This window comes from Lynx canadensis, chromosome E2 (genome assembly GCF_007474595.2).
Source record: "Lynx canadensis isolate LIC74 chromosome E2, mLynCan4.pri.v2, whole genome shotgun sequence".
NCBI lineage: Eukaryota > Metazoa > Chordata > Mammalia > Carnivora > Felidae > Lynx > Lynx canadensis.
In genome coordinates, this window is record NC_044317.1 from 53,600,859 (window position 1) to 53,617,491 (window position 16,633).

At 54.9% G+C, this 16,633-nt stretch overlaps 1 protein-coding gene across 2 annotated transcripts in view; it reads left to right on the forward strand.

Moving 5' to 3' along the window:
* AP2A1 (adaptor related protein complex 2 subunit alpha 1) overlaps positions 1–16,633 on the forward strand; it is a 30,141-nt gene that overhangs the window by 7,800 nt on the left and 5,708 nt on the right. For both annotated transcript variants that reach the window (XM_030297442.1, XM_030297444.1), the window contains exons 2-10: positions 3,210–3,278; positions 3,428–3,570; positions 3,757–3,950; positions 10,304–10,433; positions 10,818–10,919; positions 12,296–12,404; positions 15,604–15,754; positions 16,070–16,238; positions 16,345–16,482. In XM_030297442.1, coding sequence (XP_030153302.1) covers positions 3,210–3,278; positions 3,428–3,570; positions 3,757–3,950; positions 10,304–10,433; positions 10,818–10,919; positions 12,296–12,404; positions 15,604–15,754; positions 16,070–16,238; positions 16,345–16,482 — 1,205 coding nt within the window. The remainder of the gene's footprint in view (positions 1–3,209; positions 3,279–3,427; positions 3,571–3,756; positions 3,951–10,303; positions 10,434–10,817; positions 10,920–12,295; positions 12,405–15,603; positions 15,755–16,069; positions 16,239–16,344; positions 16,483–16,633) is intronic.

Below are 16,633 nucleotides of genomic sequence, written 5' to 3' on the forward strand. Positions count from 1 at the left end.
CACATGAAGGATCAGATGGCCTCTGGGGCTACACAGGCCAATTCCGGCTCATCACTGAGGAACTGGCCCTTCATCGCCTGGGTCCCAGAGACCCTGTCCCACTGTCATCCCCAGGCCCTCCATCCCCTTCCTGAGGGCAGAGAGAGAGAGCACAAGCAGGAGCGGGGGAGGGGCAGAGACAGAGAGGGAGGCACAGAATCCGAAGCAGGCTCCAGGCTCCGAGCTGTCAGCACAGAACACGACGTGGGGCTCGCACTCACGAACCGTGAGATCATGACCCGAGCTGAAAACAGACGTTTAACCCACTGAGCCACCCCGGCGCCCCAACGTGCACTTCTTAAGGCCCTTATTCATGTCTTCATGCCTCTTCTCAGGTCGGCACTCGGTAGGCCCTTGGAACACAGAGTTGCTACCCAGATCCTGGCCCTGCCCGCGAGGGGCTCCTCCCGTAGTCTGGGGGACAGGGGCAGACCCCGACACCCACAGCATGTGCTCTGCTGGAGGTGACACAGGCAGTGTGGAGCCCAGAGGAGGCCCTGGAACAGCGCTGTCCCGCTGACATAGAGTATGAGCCACGGGTGTGGTTTCCACTTTTCCCGTAGCCACGTTTTTTGTAAAAGGAGAAAGAAACTGGCAAATTTAACTTTAATAATATGTTTACATAATCTGATACACCAAAATACTGTTATTTCGACATGTCTGGCATGGGTTTTTGTTTGTTTGTTTCTTTGTTTTAAGTATTTATTTTTGAGGGGTGCCTGGGTGGCTCAGTTGGTTGAGCGACCGACTCTTGATTTTGATCATGATCAAACTCAGGTCATGATCTCATGGTTCGTGAGTTTGAGCCCCGCGTCGGGCTCTGTGCTGACAGTGTGGAGCCTGCTTGGGATTCTCTCTCTCTCTCTCTCTCTGTCTCTCTCTCTTTCTCTCCCTTGTCCCCACTCCACGCCTTTCTCTACTCCTCCCCCACTTGCACTCTCTCTGTGTCTTAAAAAATTTTTTATTTTTGAGATGGGGTGGGCAGAAAGTGAGGGGGACAGGATCCAGATTGGGCTCTGTGCTGACAGCAGAGAGCCCAGTGTGGGACTCTAACTCACACACCGCAAGACCACGACCTGAGCCGAATTCGGACACTCAGTTGACTGAGCCACCCAGGCGCCCCAATATATTTTTTAATTTTTTAATGTTTATTTATTTCTGAGAGAGAGAGAGAGAGAGAGAGACAGAACATGAGCAGGGGAGGGGCAGAGAGAGAGGGAGACACAGAATCCGAAGCAGGCTCCAGGCTCCGAGCTGTCAGCACAGAGCCCGACACAGGGCTCGAACTCATGAACTGTAAGATCACGACCCGAGCCGAAGTCGGATGCCCAACCGACCGAACCACCCAGGCGCCCCGATATTGTTAAATTTTCAATGAAATATTTTACATTCTTTTCCCCCCCAGTCTCCCAGATCCAGTGTGTTTTTGCCACTTTAACCCCATCTCAGTCCGGAACAGCCACGTTTCAGGTGCTCAAGAGCTGCCCGGCTGGGAGCTCCCGTATTGGACAGCACAGCTCAGGGCCCGCTAAGCGATGCTCGTAATCTGAAGCGGGAGCCAAGGTTAGACAGTAAATATAAATAAAGTAGTTACCTGGTGTAAAATGTGCTTAGGGAAGACTTTTATTTTTAATGGTGGAAACAAGTATAAAGCATTGGCTGTGTTTTTTTGTGTTTTTGTTTTTGTTTTCAAATGTATTTATTTCTTTCGAGAGACAGGGAGAGAGAGGATCCCAAGCAGGCCCCGCGCTGTCAGCACAGAGCCCGAAGTGGGGCTCGAAGTCCCGAGCCGTGAGATCATGACCTGAGCCAAAATCAAGAGTTGGCCGCTTAACCGACTGAGCCACCCAGGCGCCCCAAGGCATTGCCTTTAAAAAAGTGGTCAGAGAAGGGCTCTTGGAGGAGGTGACAAGAGCTGAGACCCAGCTGACAAGGAGCTAACGATGGGCCGGGCAAAGGGTGCAGCACACGCAAGGCCCCTGAGAGAGGAGGGAACGTGGGAGGCCGTGGGTGGAACACACAGTGAGGTGGTGAGGGGTGACGTTGGTGGGGTGGCCGGGGCAGGGCCACAGGGCTTGGTAGCCATGGGGTGGAGTCCCCCCAGCAGGAGGCCGGGAGGCCAGGAAGGAGGCCGCTGCAGTGATTCGGGTCTGGGTGCGGTGGTCGTGGCGGGGGTCCCGCTGTTCTGTAGGTCAAGCCAAAGGGATGTGGCGACGGCTTGAGTGAAATGCTAACGCATCCGGGTTTCTGTCTGGACGAGCCGAGTGAGCCTGTCGAGGACAAGATGGTGAAGTCTGGCTCCGGTGGGACTGGGGGACGTGGGGAGGGACGCAGCAGGCGGCGAGGGTGGCCGAGAGACCCGGTCACCGTCCAGCCGGATTGCCCTGATAGAGGAGGTGCCCGAGCATCGAGGAGCACGGGGAGCACAGGACCTAGCCTCTGGGGTCAGGGAAAGTCCTCTAGACTCATCCCATCCATGGATCTTATCAGAAGAGTAGGAATGTCGCAGACAAGTTGGGGAGAGGTTGGCAGCCGGGAAATGGAGGAAGTGGGTCTGTGGGGCGACAGGATGTATGGAGGGACAGGAAGGGAGTGGACGAGGTCAGCACCCACAAGTCTGGCCTTGTGACTGGGATGCAGTGGGACCTTCATGACGTTGGGAACCTGGGGGAGGAGCAGGTTTTCAGGAGATGCTGAGCTCAGTGGGGATGGGGTAGGGGTGAGAGTCCTTGGGGACAGTTAGAAGGCAGCCGAACTATTCATTCATTCATTCATCCATCCATCCATCCATCATATATTTCTTGCCAGGCCAGTTCTGGGGGCTGGTGGTGGAGGCATAACCAGAGCTGTGGGTAGAGATAGGGGCTCCCAGGGTGAGTACAGTTCAGGGGCCACAGTGAGAGGAGGAAGGAGGGAGCAAGTCAAGGGTCATCCCAAGTTATGTGCCAGGCTTCTCCTCCGGGTTGTAAAGACCACTGAGCCATGATTCTCACCTCCGTGAAGCTCCCAGCTAGAGACGGGGCCCAGGCCTAACCTCAGCCCCAGGGCCCAAGGCCCCAGGGTGGCGAGAGTGTGCCCTTCCAGCAGGGAGGGGCCTTGCCAAGGAAAATGAGGACAGGGAGCTCAACTGTCTGCGACCTTCATCGCCTGCTCTGCCTTCTCCTCCCCAGGTAAGAGCAAGGAGGCGGAGATTAAGAGAATCAATAAGGAACTGGCCAATATCCGCTCTAAGTTCAAAGGTAGGCTGGTGGCCTGGACTCCTAGGGCTGGGAGAGGGGCTGGAGGCCTGGGTCTGAGGGAGGAAGGGATTGGGGACTGGGATACTTGGGACTCGTAGGCATGATCCTTCCTCATTCTGCCTCCCCTTTCCTCCTTCCTCTGGCCCTAGGGGACAAAGCCTTGGATGGCTACAGTAAGAAAAAGTATGTGTGTAAACTGCTGTTCATCTTCCTGCTGGGGCATGACATTGACTTTGGGCACATGGAAGCTGTGAACCTGCTCAGCTCCAACAAGTACACGGAGAAGCAAATAGTGAGTCCGGGTGGGGAGGGGCTGGGAGCCTGGACTTCTGGGTCTGAGGGAGGAGGGAGCTGGGAGTCTGGATTCCTGGGTCTGAGGGAGGAGGGAACTAGGAGTACAGACCCCAGGATGGGAGGGTTGGGGTCTAGGACCAAGTGGCCACAAGGCTCTCAGCCCCCCACCTCCTTCCTCACCCAGGGTTACCTGTTCATCTCGGTTCTGGTGAACTCAAACTCCGAGCTGATCCGGCTCATCAATAACGCCATCAAGAATGACCTGGCCAGCCGTAACCCGACCTTCATGTGCCTGGCCCTGCATTGCATCGCCAACGTGGGCAGCCGTGAGATGGGCGAGGCCTTTGCCGCTGACATCCCACGCATCCTGGTGGCTGGGTGAGCCACTGGGGACCCAGGAGGGGCGGGGTTTGGGATGGAATAGATAAGGTCCAGCCAAGTTTGAGGGTCAGAGAGGCTGTATCACCTGCCCAAGGTCTCCTAGCCAGGATGTGGGGGTAATGCCGGGCTTAGATCCTAGTGGCAGCCCCACGGTTCTCTCTCTTCATCTCACCAAGCCAACTCAATGGTGTGAAGCGACCTCCCCAACAAAGCCAGTGGGGTGTCTGTCTGATTAAGTGACCTTTAATAGCTAGCATAGAAGAGGTAGCAACCGTAAGTTATGTTGGTGACAGCCCTCCAGGACTTCTGCTTCTTCATTCATTCATTTAACAAACATCCGCCGAGCAGCTACTGTGCGCAAAGTGTCATGTTGATCGCAAGGGATACAGTCGTGACCAGAAACGGACACGGTCATCGCCCTCCCAGGCATTCATGGTCCAGAGTGGATTGAATAATTGCAGGATGAGCCATATACTTCCTCTCGGAACCATGCTGTGGGGCACGGGAGCCCATAAGGACATTTAGTTGGGCGCCTGACCTAGTCCGGGGGATGAGGGAGAGCTTCCCAGAGGAAGCGGCATCAGGCTGACACCTGGGCACGGAGGAGTGGTTGGCCGTGGAAGGGGGAAAGGCATGAGATGAGGGGCACTGGGGTAGGCCTGTGCGATCATCCTGAGGCTGGAGGTCACTCATCAAATGTTTTTTGAGGGCCTTCAATATGCTGGCACTGTTGTGGGTTTGGGGAGGCAGGAGGGAGAAGAGAGGACTGTTGTGCCCACCCTCAGGAAGCTTACATCTAGGGAGGGTACCCAAAGAGCAAATACGTACGTAAAAAAGTAAGATGAGTTCGGATAGCGATAAACGCTGTGAAGAAAACAAAAGTGGGTAGTGGGCAACAGGGGTCGTGGGGGCAGCAAGGGTGGTGGCGGAAGCTGCTTAAATAGACTCGTCGGGGAGGGTCTGTCCAAGGAGCTGACGCAATTTGAGACCGGAATGGTGAGAAGATAGTTATTTTAAAATGTTGGAGAATGTCCAAAGCAAAAGGAGCAGCAAGTGCAAAGGCCCTGAGGCATGAGCTCTCTGCATTCAAGGAACCAAGAGGCAGTGTCTGTGGCCGGAGTGCAGCGAACAAGAGAGAGAGAGGGGAGTTTGGATTTTATTCTAATTGAAATGGAAGGCAGTTGGTTTGTTTTAAGTAAGCACATGACATGATTGTCTTTGTAATTTTATTTTATTTTTTAACTTTTTTTAAGTTTATTTTTTAAAGGAGAGAGACACAGAGCGTGAGCGGGGAAGGGGCAGGGAGAAAGAAGGAGACACAGAATCCAAAGCAGGCTCTAGGCTCCAAGTTGTCAGCACAGAGCCCGACACGGGGCTTGAACCCACAAACTGCGAGATCGTGACCTGAGCCGAAGTTGGACGCTTAACCGACTGAGCCACCCAGGCGCCCCTGTAATTTTATTATTTTTTTGAGTTTATTTATTTTGAGAGAGACAGAGACAGTGCGAGTGGGGGAAGGGCAGAAAGAAGGAGAGAGAGAATCCCAAGCAGGTTCCGTGCTGCCAGCACAGAGCCTGACACAGGGCTCAAATCCACGAAACCGTGAGATCATGACCTGAGCTGAAATCTAGAATCGGATGCTTAACCGACTGAGCCACCCAGGTGCCCCTGGCTTTGTATTTTTAAAAGATCACCCAGCTTGGTATGGGAGAAGGTACAATGTGTATTTCTTTTTTTTTTTTTTTTTTTTTTTTTTTTTTTTAAATTTTTTTTTTTTTTCAATGTTTATTTATTTTTGGGACAGAGAGAGACAGAGCATGAACGGGGGAGGGGCAGAGAGAGAGGGAGACACAGAATCGGAAACAGGCTCCAGGCTCCGAGCCATCAGCCCGGAGCCTGACGCGGGGCTCGAACTCACGGACCGCGAGATCGTGACCTGGCTGAAGTCGGACGCTTAACCGACTGCGCCACCCAGGCGCCCCTACAATGTGTATTTCTAGTAGCGTGGTGGACTAGATTCATGACTGATGCTCTTGCTGAAACCCAACTATCAATGTTGGATAAAAGAAGAAAGGAAATATTCTTCAGCGTATTCAGAGCTAGTGAGAAAACGAGGAGCATACAGGCCACAAGCTAAGAAGGGCCTGGCACCTGGGAAAATGAGCAGAGTGCCAAAGCCAGAGTTTGCTTGGAGGGTGAACCTAGATATTGGTTTTGGGGCCCTGCGGCCTCTGGGAACAGGATACAAAGCTTGTCTGAGGAGAAGCTCCAGAGGCCACACTTCAAAGTGAGGGTGACCTAGAAATAAATCCCCTCGGGGACTATCAGCAAAATTACCTGTTTCGAACCTTGGCACGGAGCAGCCCACACACTGGTTTTCAGCCTGATTTTCCCCTACCTGGGCTGTCCACAAGTTCTGAAGCCAAACTTTAAAGTGATTTAAGCAGGTAGTAGCTGAGGCCTGACATAAGCAAACCAGCCTTTTCTGGAGAAGCCCGCCTTCACCACAGATGAAGCTCCCAGTTAACATGAGTAACACACAATCGAAAATCACTAAACACAGGCCGTGCAACACCATGAGGGAGAACCAGCAGAAAGGAAGCTGAAAATAATAATCAAATTGGAATATTCACATATAATGTAACATAAATATGTTTCATATGTTTCAGTAAGTAAGAAAACAGTTGAAAAACGGAAGTGCAAGCAGATCTGAAAAAGAAATGGAGAGTATTATTTAAGTGGTCTGGTTTAGCAGCCGGGTAGACAGAGCCAACGCAGATTTAGTAAACAGGCAGTAGAAATGATGAAATTCACCAGCATGCAGCCCAGAGAAACGAAGAGATGGAAAATTTAGAGAGAGAGGTTAAGAGTCATGGAAGATGGGATGCTTGGATGGCTCAGTCGATTAAGCGTCCAACTTTTGATTTCAACTCAGGTTGTGATCTCACGGTTCAGGAGTTCAAGCCCTGCATCTGGCTCTGCGCTAACAGTGGGGAGCCTGCTTGGGATTTTCTCTCTCTCTCTCTCTTTCTCTCTGCCCCTCCTCAGCTTGCTCTCTCTCTCTTTCAAAATAAACACATAAACATTAAAAAAAAAAAAAGAAAGAGTCATGGAAGATAGAGAAGGTCTAACAATGCCATCTAGAGCTCTAGCGAGAGAGAAGGAAGAGAAGGTGACAGGGCCGTTGTTTGAACGGGTAACGGCTGAGAATGTCCCAGAAACAGTGAAAGAGGCCAATCCTCAGCATCAAGCAGCTCAAGAAACCACAAGCAGAACTAGAGACTGGGGGCGGGGGGTGGTAGCGGGGAGACCACTGAGGTGTCTGTTGCCGTCCGGGTCAGAACGGCCGGGGGCTGGCTATGTTCGGGAAGTGACGCTGATGGGACGGGTTACGTGGGGGTAGGAAAGAGAGAGAGGATGAGGGTGAACAGGTGTGCGGATGACCAAGACTGGGGAGGAGCAGGGACTCTAGAGGCAGGACCTGAGCCAGGTTTGGCCACGTGGGACGTGAGGTGCCTATTGGCCATCTGGGCCGAGATGTCAGGTGGGCGACTGGATGGCGGGGACTCGAGGCTGGAGAGCGAGTGTGGGAGAGCCGTGCACGGAGCACTAAAAATGGCACGCGGGCCACACACAGCCTCTCCACGGTTCAAGTCGCTACATTAGACAAAGGAAGAACATAAACGCATGAAACTTATTTTAATATTTTAATTTCACCCAGTCACTCTAAAATATTTTCACGTTGACCTTGGATCAGCATGAAAATTATCCATGTAACCGTTCGTGTCATCACCACCTGTAAGCGTGATGCACGCACACGCACACACGTTGTGTTTCTGCTCGGGTTCTCCTCGCTTCCTGTGTCCAGCAGCCACACGTTGCTGGGGCCACCGTATGGGACAGCTCAGGATGGACAGTAATTAAAGCCACGGCCAGTTGAAGTGCCTCAGGGAAGACATGAGAGGGGACGAGGAGTGACCTAAGGCTAAGCCCTGGGGCAGCCCAGCCGGTCGAGGTCTGGCCAGGGAGATGGGAGGAGAATGTAGAACGGGCCATAGGGCGGGACTAGAAGAACCCTTCGCATGGACAGAGTGGTCAGTCGTGACAGATGCCGTTTTCGGTTTCTTTAAGATGAGGACAGGCAGGCACCATCGGCTTGGGTGAGACACAAGTTGCCGGCTACCCCAATGGGGAGAGCTTGGTGCCTGTGAGGGCCGAGAAGGAGGCCAGTGTGACAGACTCGTGGGCAGAGGCGATGTCCTAGTTGCCCACCAGGGAATGGATGCTGGGGGCTTGTGCCGCGCCAGAGTCAGCGGCCAGGCCGGGGATGTCTGAGTGCTTGGCTGGTCTCTCTCGACTCCCGAAGCTTGGCCTTGGCGGTGACGGGAGCACAGGGGAATGTATTTTTTTAGGTAGATTTTTTTTTTTTTTTTAATTGAAGATCAAATCCACATCACACCCAGTTCACTGTTTCAACTATTTTAAAGCATGCAGTTTGGTTGGGTTTTAGGATATTCGCAATGTTGTGCAACCACGACCACTCTCTTAATTCCAGAACGTTTCTTTAACCCCGGGAAGAAGCCCCATACCTGTTAGCCGTCACTCCCCATTGCCTTTGCCCCTCGCTCCAGGCAGCCACTCATCTGCTTTCTGTTGTGCTGGATTTGCCCACTCCGGACGTTTCAGATAAACAGAAGCGCCCAACACGTGGCCTTTTGTGTCTGGCTTTTTTCACTTGGCATAATGTTTTCGTGGTTCCCCCATGTTGTATGAAGCTGTGGTTCATTCCTTTCTGTGGCCCAATAGTGATAGTCGGCTGTATTCATCCATCAGAAAGTTTCCACCTTTTGGTTTTTTTTTTTGGACTATTACGAATAATGTACACATGCATAGTGTGAACTTTGTTTTCAGTTGGTAGATGCCTGGGTGCAGGTTTGCCGGGTCATGTAGTATCACAGCTTTTTTAAAAAAGAAAGGCGGGGGCCCCTGGGTGGCTCAGTCGGTTGAGTGTCCGACTCTTGATTTCAGCTCAGGTGATCCCAGGGGTCTTGGGATCAAACCCTGCGTCAGGCTCCGAGCTGAGCCTGGAGGCTGCTTGGGATTCTCTCTCTCTCTCTGTCCCTCTGCCCTGCTCACGCGTGTGCTCTCTCTCAAAAAAAAAAAAAAAAAAAAGAAAGGAAACAAACAAAAAAAAGAAACAGTTATGGTAGAATTCCTTCCATATCCTTCACACCTGCTCCACTTTTCCCTACCTCCCTGTGCCCTGAATTTGATGGTCATAATTCCCACATGCCCCCTTGTCCTTTTATACCTGGGCACACACCCCTACATTACGCAGTTTTCAGCTTTACCTAACTAGTCACACCGTCTGTCTTCACGTTAACCAAGGTGATAAATAGCCCTTATTCCTCCATTTGGTGTGCGGCTGGACGTTCTCTTCCCTGTATCTGGAGGTGATGGTAGAGGTCACCTCCCTCGAGAGCTCTGATGAGGGTTCCTGTGTAGAAACACCTAGAGCAAAACATGGCCTGGGCTCAGGGCTCCTGACACATGGGCTGTAACAATGGTAAAAAGGTCATTAATGGAGCACCACTGGGACGGACCTTCTGCCAGTTTTGGTTTTAGTTTGACGACTGTCGGTCGGTGAACGTTCTCGAGCCATCAGCTTGAACACGCATGTGCGCCCTTCCCCAGGGTGGGTGTCCGGGAGCATATTGCCGGGCCTGGTCCGCGTCACTCCCAGGGGCACGCGGGCCAGGGGCGCCCACCACCTGTCCCACCCCACCCCCACCCGCTGTGTTCCTTTCCTGAGGGCCCGTCCCCGTGTCTGCACCCCCGGCCCGGCCGGCACGCACACGTCTGCCTGTCTGATGGGAGCATACAGAGCTGCTCTGTCGCCGCAGTTCGTGTTTCTGCTGCTCGTCCTGGGAGAGGTCTTTGCACCCGACCTTCGACTGGTGCAGGGACTTCCCTTGGTGCCCTCGGCCCGGGCTTTGGTTGAATCCTCTCCGGGAGAGCTGCACCTCGAGGCGGCCGCCCGGGCGCTCAGAACAGCTCCCGTGCCCCCTCTGTGCTCCAGGCCGCGCCAGCTGCTGGTCCTCGGTGCCGTTTCTCCATCCCCCAGCCCATCGGAGAGGGTCAGCGGCTTGTCCCGGAGCCGCGCCCCACAAGTCAGGACCTCGAGCACACGCATCTGGCCCCGGTTCCTCGGTTTGTCATAAGGAGGAGATGGACAGGGCGCCTGGGTGGCTCAGTCGGCAGAGCGTTTGACTTCGGCTCGGGTCATGGTCTTGTAGTTCTGTGCGGCTGGGGTCGCACTCACCTCCCCCCGCCAAACTGTGCCCCTGCAGGGACAGCATGGACAGCGTGAAACAGAGCGCGGCCCTGTGCCTGCTGCGACTCTACAAGGCCTCGCCTGACTTAGTGCCCATGGGCGAGTGGACGGCCCGCGTGGTGCACCTGCTCAACGACCAGCACATGGTGAGGCCCCCGCCCGCTCACCGGGAGACCCTTCTGCCTTGGACGCTCACGTAGAAGCCCAGGGAGTTCCGCCTCTGCCCTGATTCCCACCTGGATGCCCAGGGACCCCCACCTCTGTCCCTGCCTTTACTCAGGCAGCCAGAGATCTTGGTCCAGTGTCCTTAGTACCTGTCACCCACCCAAGTGTCCAGAAACCCCCACGTCGATCCCTGATTACCCCCCCTGACTGCCCAGGGATCCTGTCCAGCGTCCCCCACACCCATCACCCCCCCCCCCCCCGGCCCTTGAGCCTCTGCTTTCAGACCCACAGCCTGGACACTTATCCCCAGTCTGACCGTCCCCACCGCCCCCCAGCCCTGACCTGCCATTTGTCTGTCTCTGCAGGGTGTGGTCACGGCTGCTGTCAGCCTCATCACCTGTCTTTGCAAGAAGAACCCGGACGACTTTAAGACCTGCATCTCCCTGGCCGTGTCTCGCCTGAGCCGGGTGGGTGTGGTCTTGGCGCTGGCTGCAGGGAGGTGGCCTTCCCTGGAGGCTCTCTGTCCCCTGGAGCCCCTCTCTCGTCCCCCTCCTTCTCCCGGAGCGGCAGCCCCACCCAGTGGTGATGAACTCAGGCTCTGAACTAGGTTCATCCTGGCTCGGCCACTTCCAGAGAGGCTTCACCTCTCTGGGCCTCATGTCCCCAGTCTGTTCAATGGGGACACTCCCGGCGCCCACCTCACGGTGTAGCTGCTGTCAGTCCGTCTATATGGTGTTAGTATGAGCACCCGGGAGGTGAGAACAGCTCTCCGGATTCCCCCCCCCCCCCCCCCCCCCGCCCTCCTGTCTCTTACTTTCTCCTACTTCTCTTTCTCCTACATCTCCCTTCCTCTCTTTCCTTCTGCTTCTCTTACCACCTTCGCCCATGTCCTGGGAACATGCCCTGAGGCCTCCTGTGGGGACACAGATGAGTCAGCCTGAGCCCTGTCCTGTTCGGGGGGGGGAGGGGCACGCGGTAGGGCCGACAGTGTCCCAGATTTTCACAGGAGTGATCTGTGCTGTCACGGAGGTAGTGCAGGGCACTGTAGACCCCCAGAGGAGACACTTAACCCAGCCTGGCACTCTAGGAAGGCTTCCCGGGAGAGGTGATCCCTGAACTGAGACTTGGAGTGAATATGAACATTTCCTGGGCAGGTAAGGGGAGGCCTGGATTCTCAAGCAAAGAGAACAAACACACCAGCTCATTCAGTTGCTTTGTCATTCATTCACCATACATCTGAATACTCCTGTGTGCCAGGCTGGTCCGGGAGACACCTACAGTGACACTCGGGTCAGGGCACATACCATCATGGCAGTGGCCCAGAGCATGGTGGGAATGCTTCCCGGAGGAGGGGTGAGCAGGAGTTTGCCATAAGGAGAAGTCCCACACCCTTCTACTAATTCCCCACCTATTCCCCGAGCCTTTCTTTCTTTCTTTTTTTTTAATGTTTGTTTATTTTTGAGAGAGAGAAGAAGCAGGGGAAGGGCAGGGGTGTGGGGGGGAGAGAATCCCAAGCAGGCTCCACGCTGTCAGCCCTCTGAGCAAGGAGCTCACGGGAGGGAATTGGATCGGCAGAGACTTCCTGCCCTGCAGACGGCAGCACTGTCAAAAACTCGACGGGCACCATGCTAACTAATTCGGATGTAAATTTTTTTTAAATAAAAAATTAAATTAAAAAAAAGAAAATCGGCGAGCACCGCAGCCGAGGTCGTCCCTCGCTGTGTGCCCCCTGGCTTCCTCCCTCCCCTCCCCGAGCCTCAGATTCCTGCACCCCCTGGGGAAGGCAGTGTCACTCTGCCCCGCCCTTCCCTGTCCGGGCCTCACCCCCTCTTCCCGCCCCCAGATCGTCTCCTCGGCCTCCACCGACCTCCAGGACTATACCTACTACTTCGTCCCGGCGCCCTGGCTCTCGGTGAAGCTTCTGCGTCTGCTGCAGTGCTACCCGCCGCCAGGTACCGCTGAGCCCACCTGGCCGGGGATCCGGGGCCTCTGACCTGGCCGGGGGGGCTGTCAGGGTTTCTGCGAGGCTGCAGTTAGTAGGGGGGCAACCCAAAGAATCAGACAGATCGCGGCGTGTGTTGATCTGCTGTGGGCTGGGGTCGCTGGGAAGCCACGCTTGTGCTCTAGCCCTGTAACGTAGGGGCTGTTGTCACACCCATTTTAGTGAGGGGGAGACCGAGGCTTGGGAAGGAGGGGGTCCTTGCCCAAGGTCACCCAGCAGATCAGGGGGTGATTCCAGGCAGTGCCGTCTGGATTAGCATAGCTCTGTCAGAGGTGTCCGTGACCTTGTTGCTCAAGGTCACGGCCATGGTGTGGGTGATGCGCCCGTAGCGAGCCAGGTAAGGCACCGGGGGTGTCTATGTGCTCCCGACAGAGCCGGTGAGGGGGAGCCATCCCTGCAATACGCAAACAGGGAAACAGGTTCGGAGAGGCGACATCACCTTTCCAGGCCCAGGCCGTGACTAAGGGGCAGAGCCTGACTGCACCCTCTCGCTGCAAATCCCTCACTCCGCCATACGGGCCAGGGCTTCCCCTGAGCTCCCATATCCTCAGCTGTGTCACTTCACGGAGCAGTTTTGAGGGACCCTGTACTGAGGTGCTCAGAACATAGTAGGTGACCGATAAACCAGTTCCCTTCAGTTCGGCCAGGGTACCGAGCACCTGCTGTGGCCAGGGACCGATGTGCGGCCCTGCATCTTCACAGCCAACCGTGCGCATGAGCACATATCTGCGAACGCCTGGCCGTGTGTGTGAGTCTGCGCGTGTCTGCACGTCTGTGTGCGTACATGCACACACTAATGGGCTATATGAAGTAAGTGACACCAGAGGCCCCTCCCAGGCTGTGAGAGCCAGTGATGAATTTTATCGTGTGGCCCTGGCCTCGGGCCCTTTCTGGGCCTCTTTCTCATCCTGGAAGGAAGAGCTCAGGCAGATCTCTAGGCTCCCTTCCATCCCAGGAGCCCTGCCTCATCATTTTGGGGTGTGCCCAGAGCATGCACCTCACCTACTCTCACCCTCTCTGCATTGTAGGCATTTCATCCATGACTCTGAGCAAATGGTGCGCAGAGAGACTGAGGGGCCGTCTCCCGTTTACTTACAAGAAATTTTTTTAAGTTTATTCATTTGTTGTGAGAGAGAGACTGAGACAGCGTGAGTCAGGGGAGGGGTAGAGAGAGAGCAGCGCAGAGCCCGATGTGGAGCTTGAACTCACGAACCGTGAGATCATGACCTGAGCCGAAACCAAGAGGCGGACGCTTAACCGACTGAGCCACCCAGGCACCCCTATTTACAAGAAATTTTTTTAACGACGCATTATGAAAAAGTTTCCAGGATACAGACAAGTAGAGCGTCCCCGTCACCTGGACTTGACATTTTGCTGTACGCTTGCTCTTATTTTGCTAATTTTTTTCTTAAACATTTAAGTCAGTTACAGACATCATGATGTTTTTACCTTTAAGTATTTGTCATGCGTTTCTACAAACTGTAGGCATTTTTATTCACAGCAGTAATTCTGTGGTCACACTTAAAGCTAACAGTGGCTCCCCAGTGGCCTCGAGGCCACCGCAGATTTCCCTAATTTTCCCCAACATAGCAATCACAGTCTGTTCAGACTAGGATCCAATCAAGATACAAGCCCTGAGGGAGGCCTGGCTGGCTCAGTCGGTGAAGCACGCGACTCTTGATCTCAGGGTTGTGGGTTCGAGCCCCACGTTGGGCATAGAGGTTACTTAAAAATTTAAAAAGAAAAAAGAAAAAGACAAGTATCAAATTTAATTATCTCTCATAAATCTGTCTTAAATCTGTAAGGAATTGTCCCTTTATTCTGTGACCCTGGATTTCACCCCAATTTTTTATTATGAAAAACTTCAAACATGAAGAGAACTTGTGAGAACAGAGTAGTGCACGCCTAAGCCCCGCCCCAGACCCAGCAGAGACCGTTAACACTGCTCTGCACGCCCTCAGTTGGCTTTGTTCTCTCAAACACCCGCTTGCTCAGTTACTTGACGTAAGTTGCACACATCACAACGCTCCCCTCCCCCAAGTCCACCTGTACACATTTCATGAGACCGAGAACACGGCGCAAAACCACGGTGCCCCTGTCGCACCTGGGAAGATTCAGAATCTCTTCACAGTGTCGACTGGCTGTCCAGGCACCATGCAAACCACCCTCGTCCACAGCTTTGTTTGTGTGCCTTAAAGAAAAAAAAAAAAAAAATACAGTACAATCTACGACCACGGCTTAAATTTCATCAGGTCTTTGTCCCTGTTTGTGGCCTGGAAATAGCCCCCCACCCCCCACCCCCTCGCTCCCTGTTTTTGAAGAAGCCGGGAGGGTTTTGCCTTGAAAGGGTGTCCCGCATTCTGGATTTGGCCATAGCTGCCTCGTGTCCTGTTTTTTGTTCCTCTGCCCCGTGAGCCGCCTGAGACATTTGGGCGCAACAATTTTCGCTGGAACGCTTGACAGCTGGTCTTGTGTGTTTGGTTATTTAATTTTTGTTAATGTTTGTTTATTTTTGAGAGAGAGAGCACAAGCTGGGAAGGGGCAGAGAGAGAGGGACAGGATCAAAAGCAGGCTCTGTGCTGACAGGGCAGTGACAGCCTGATGTGGGGCTCGAACTCACGAGCCGTGAGATCTTGACCTGAGCCGAAGTCAGACGCATAACTGACTGAGCCACCCGGGCGCCCCTTGCCGGCTGTTCTGTCCACGTGGTGCTGCCTCGCATTCCACAGAATGGCAGTTATGGGTGTTTGTATGGACTTCCGGTCGGCGTCTGTCTGTCTCAGGTGCTCAGACCGCTCCTTAGGGAGACCCAGGTTTCACAGTGTCTCCCAGGATGGTTTCTGGAGACTTCTTTGTTCTGTGAGAAGCCTGAAGGGTGTCGGTGCTGCAGAAGGGGAAACTGAGGCTCACCGGGGTGGGTGTCAGCACAGAGCAGGACAAGAGCCCGGGTCTGGAGTCGTGTCTTCTGCTGCCTTGCTGCCACACACACCCCCTGCCCCCCGGTCACCTGGAGACCAAGGATGAGCTTGAGGGAGCAGAGACCCCAGGCCACGGCTGCAGGGCCCACACTTCCAGTGGAAGATGAGCGCCGTGGGGTGGCCCCTGCTGAGCCGACAGCTCAGCCTGGGACATGCCCTCCGTTTCCCCAGAGGATGCTGCCGTGAAGGGACGGCTGGTGGAGTGTCTGGAGACCGTGCTCAACAAGGCCCAGGAGCCGCCCAAGTCCAAGAAGGTCCAGCACTCCAACGCCAAGAACGCCATCCTCTTCGAGACCATTAGCCTCATCATCCACTACGACAGGTGCCTGCCTGGGGGCTGGGGCCCTAGACTCCTGCGTCCTAGGAGGACGGGTCTGGGGGTCGTGACTTCTATGTAAGAGGACGATGAAGCCATCCAGATTGGTGCGGGATCCCCTCCTGGAAAGCAGAATTCCCGAGTCTCTTCATGTGGGCCCAACGCCCAGATGTCTGCATCACCAGAGGGGCCGTGACGGGGATGGAGGGCGAGAGTTAAGATCCAGGTCCTGAGGGTGATGTGGGATGGGTCAGCTGGGCCCAGGTCCTCCAGCCTCTCATGTGCCCCCTCGTCCCGTCTCTGTTGCGCTCTCGCTGGCAGTGAGCCCAACCTCCTGGTGCGAGCCTGCAACCAGCTGGGCCAGTTCCTGCAGCACCGGGAGACCAACCTCCGCTACCTGGCCCTGGAGAGCATGTGCACGCTGGCCAGCTCCGAGTTCTCCCACGAGGCGGTCAAGACCCACATCGACACGGTCATCAATGCCCTCAAGGTATGACACGTCGGAGCTGGCCTGGATCTCTGCTCCCGGGGAGAGGCGTGGGGCTCGGAGGCCGTCGCGGAGCCTGGACCGTCCCCCACCTGCTCTCCTCCCTCAGACGGAGCGGGACGTCAGTGTGCGACAACGGGCGGCCGACCTCCTCTACGCCATGTGCGACCGGAGCAACGCCAAGCAGATCGTGTCGGAGATGCTTCGGTACCTGGAGACGGCCGACTACGCCATCCGCGAAGAGATCGTAAGTCCGGGAAGGAGCTGGGCACCCGGGTCCCACGGAGGAGGGGGCTGAGGTTCGGGACTCCTAGGGTCTCCAGCCCGGGACAGCGGTGAGCCCGGGTGCGGTCATTCCACACTTTGCCCCGCGGGGACACGCGCGCGTGCGCACACCC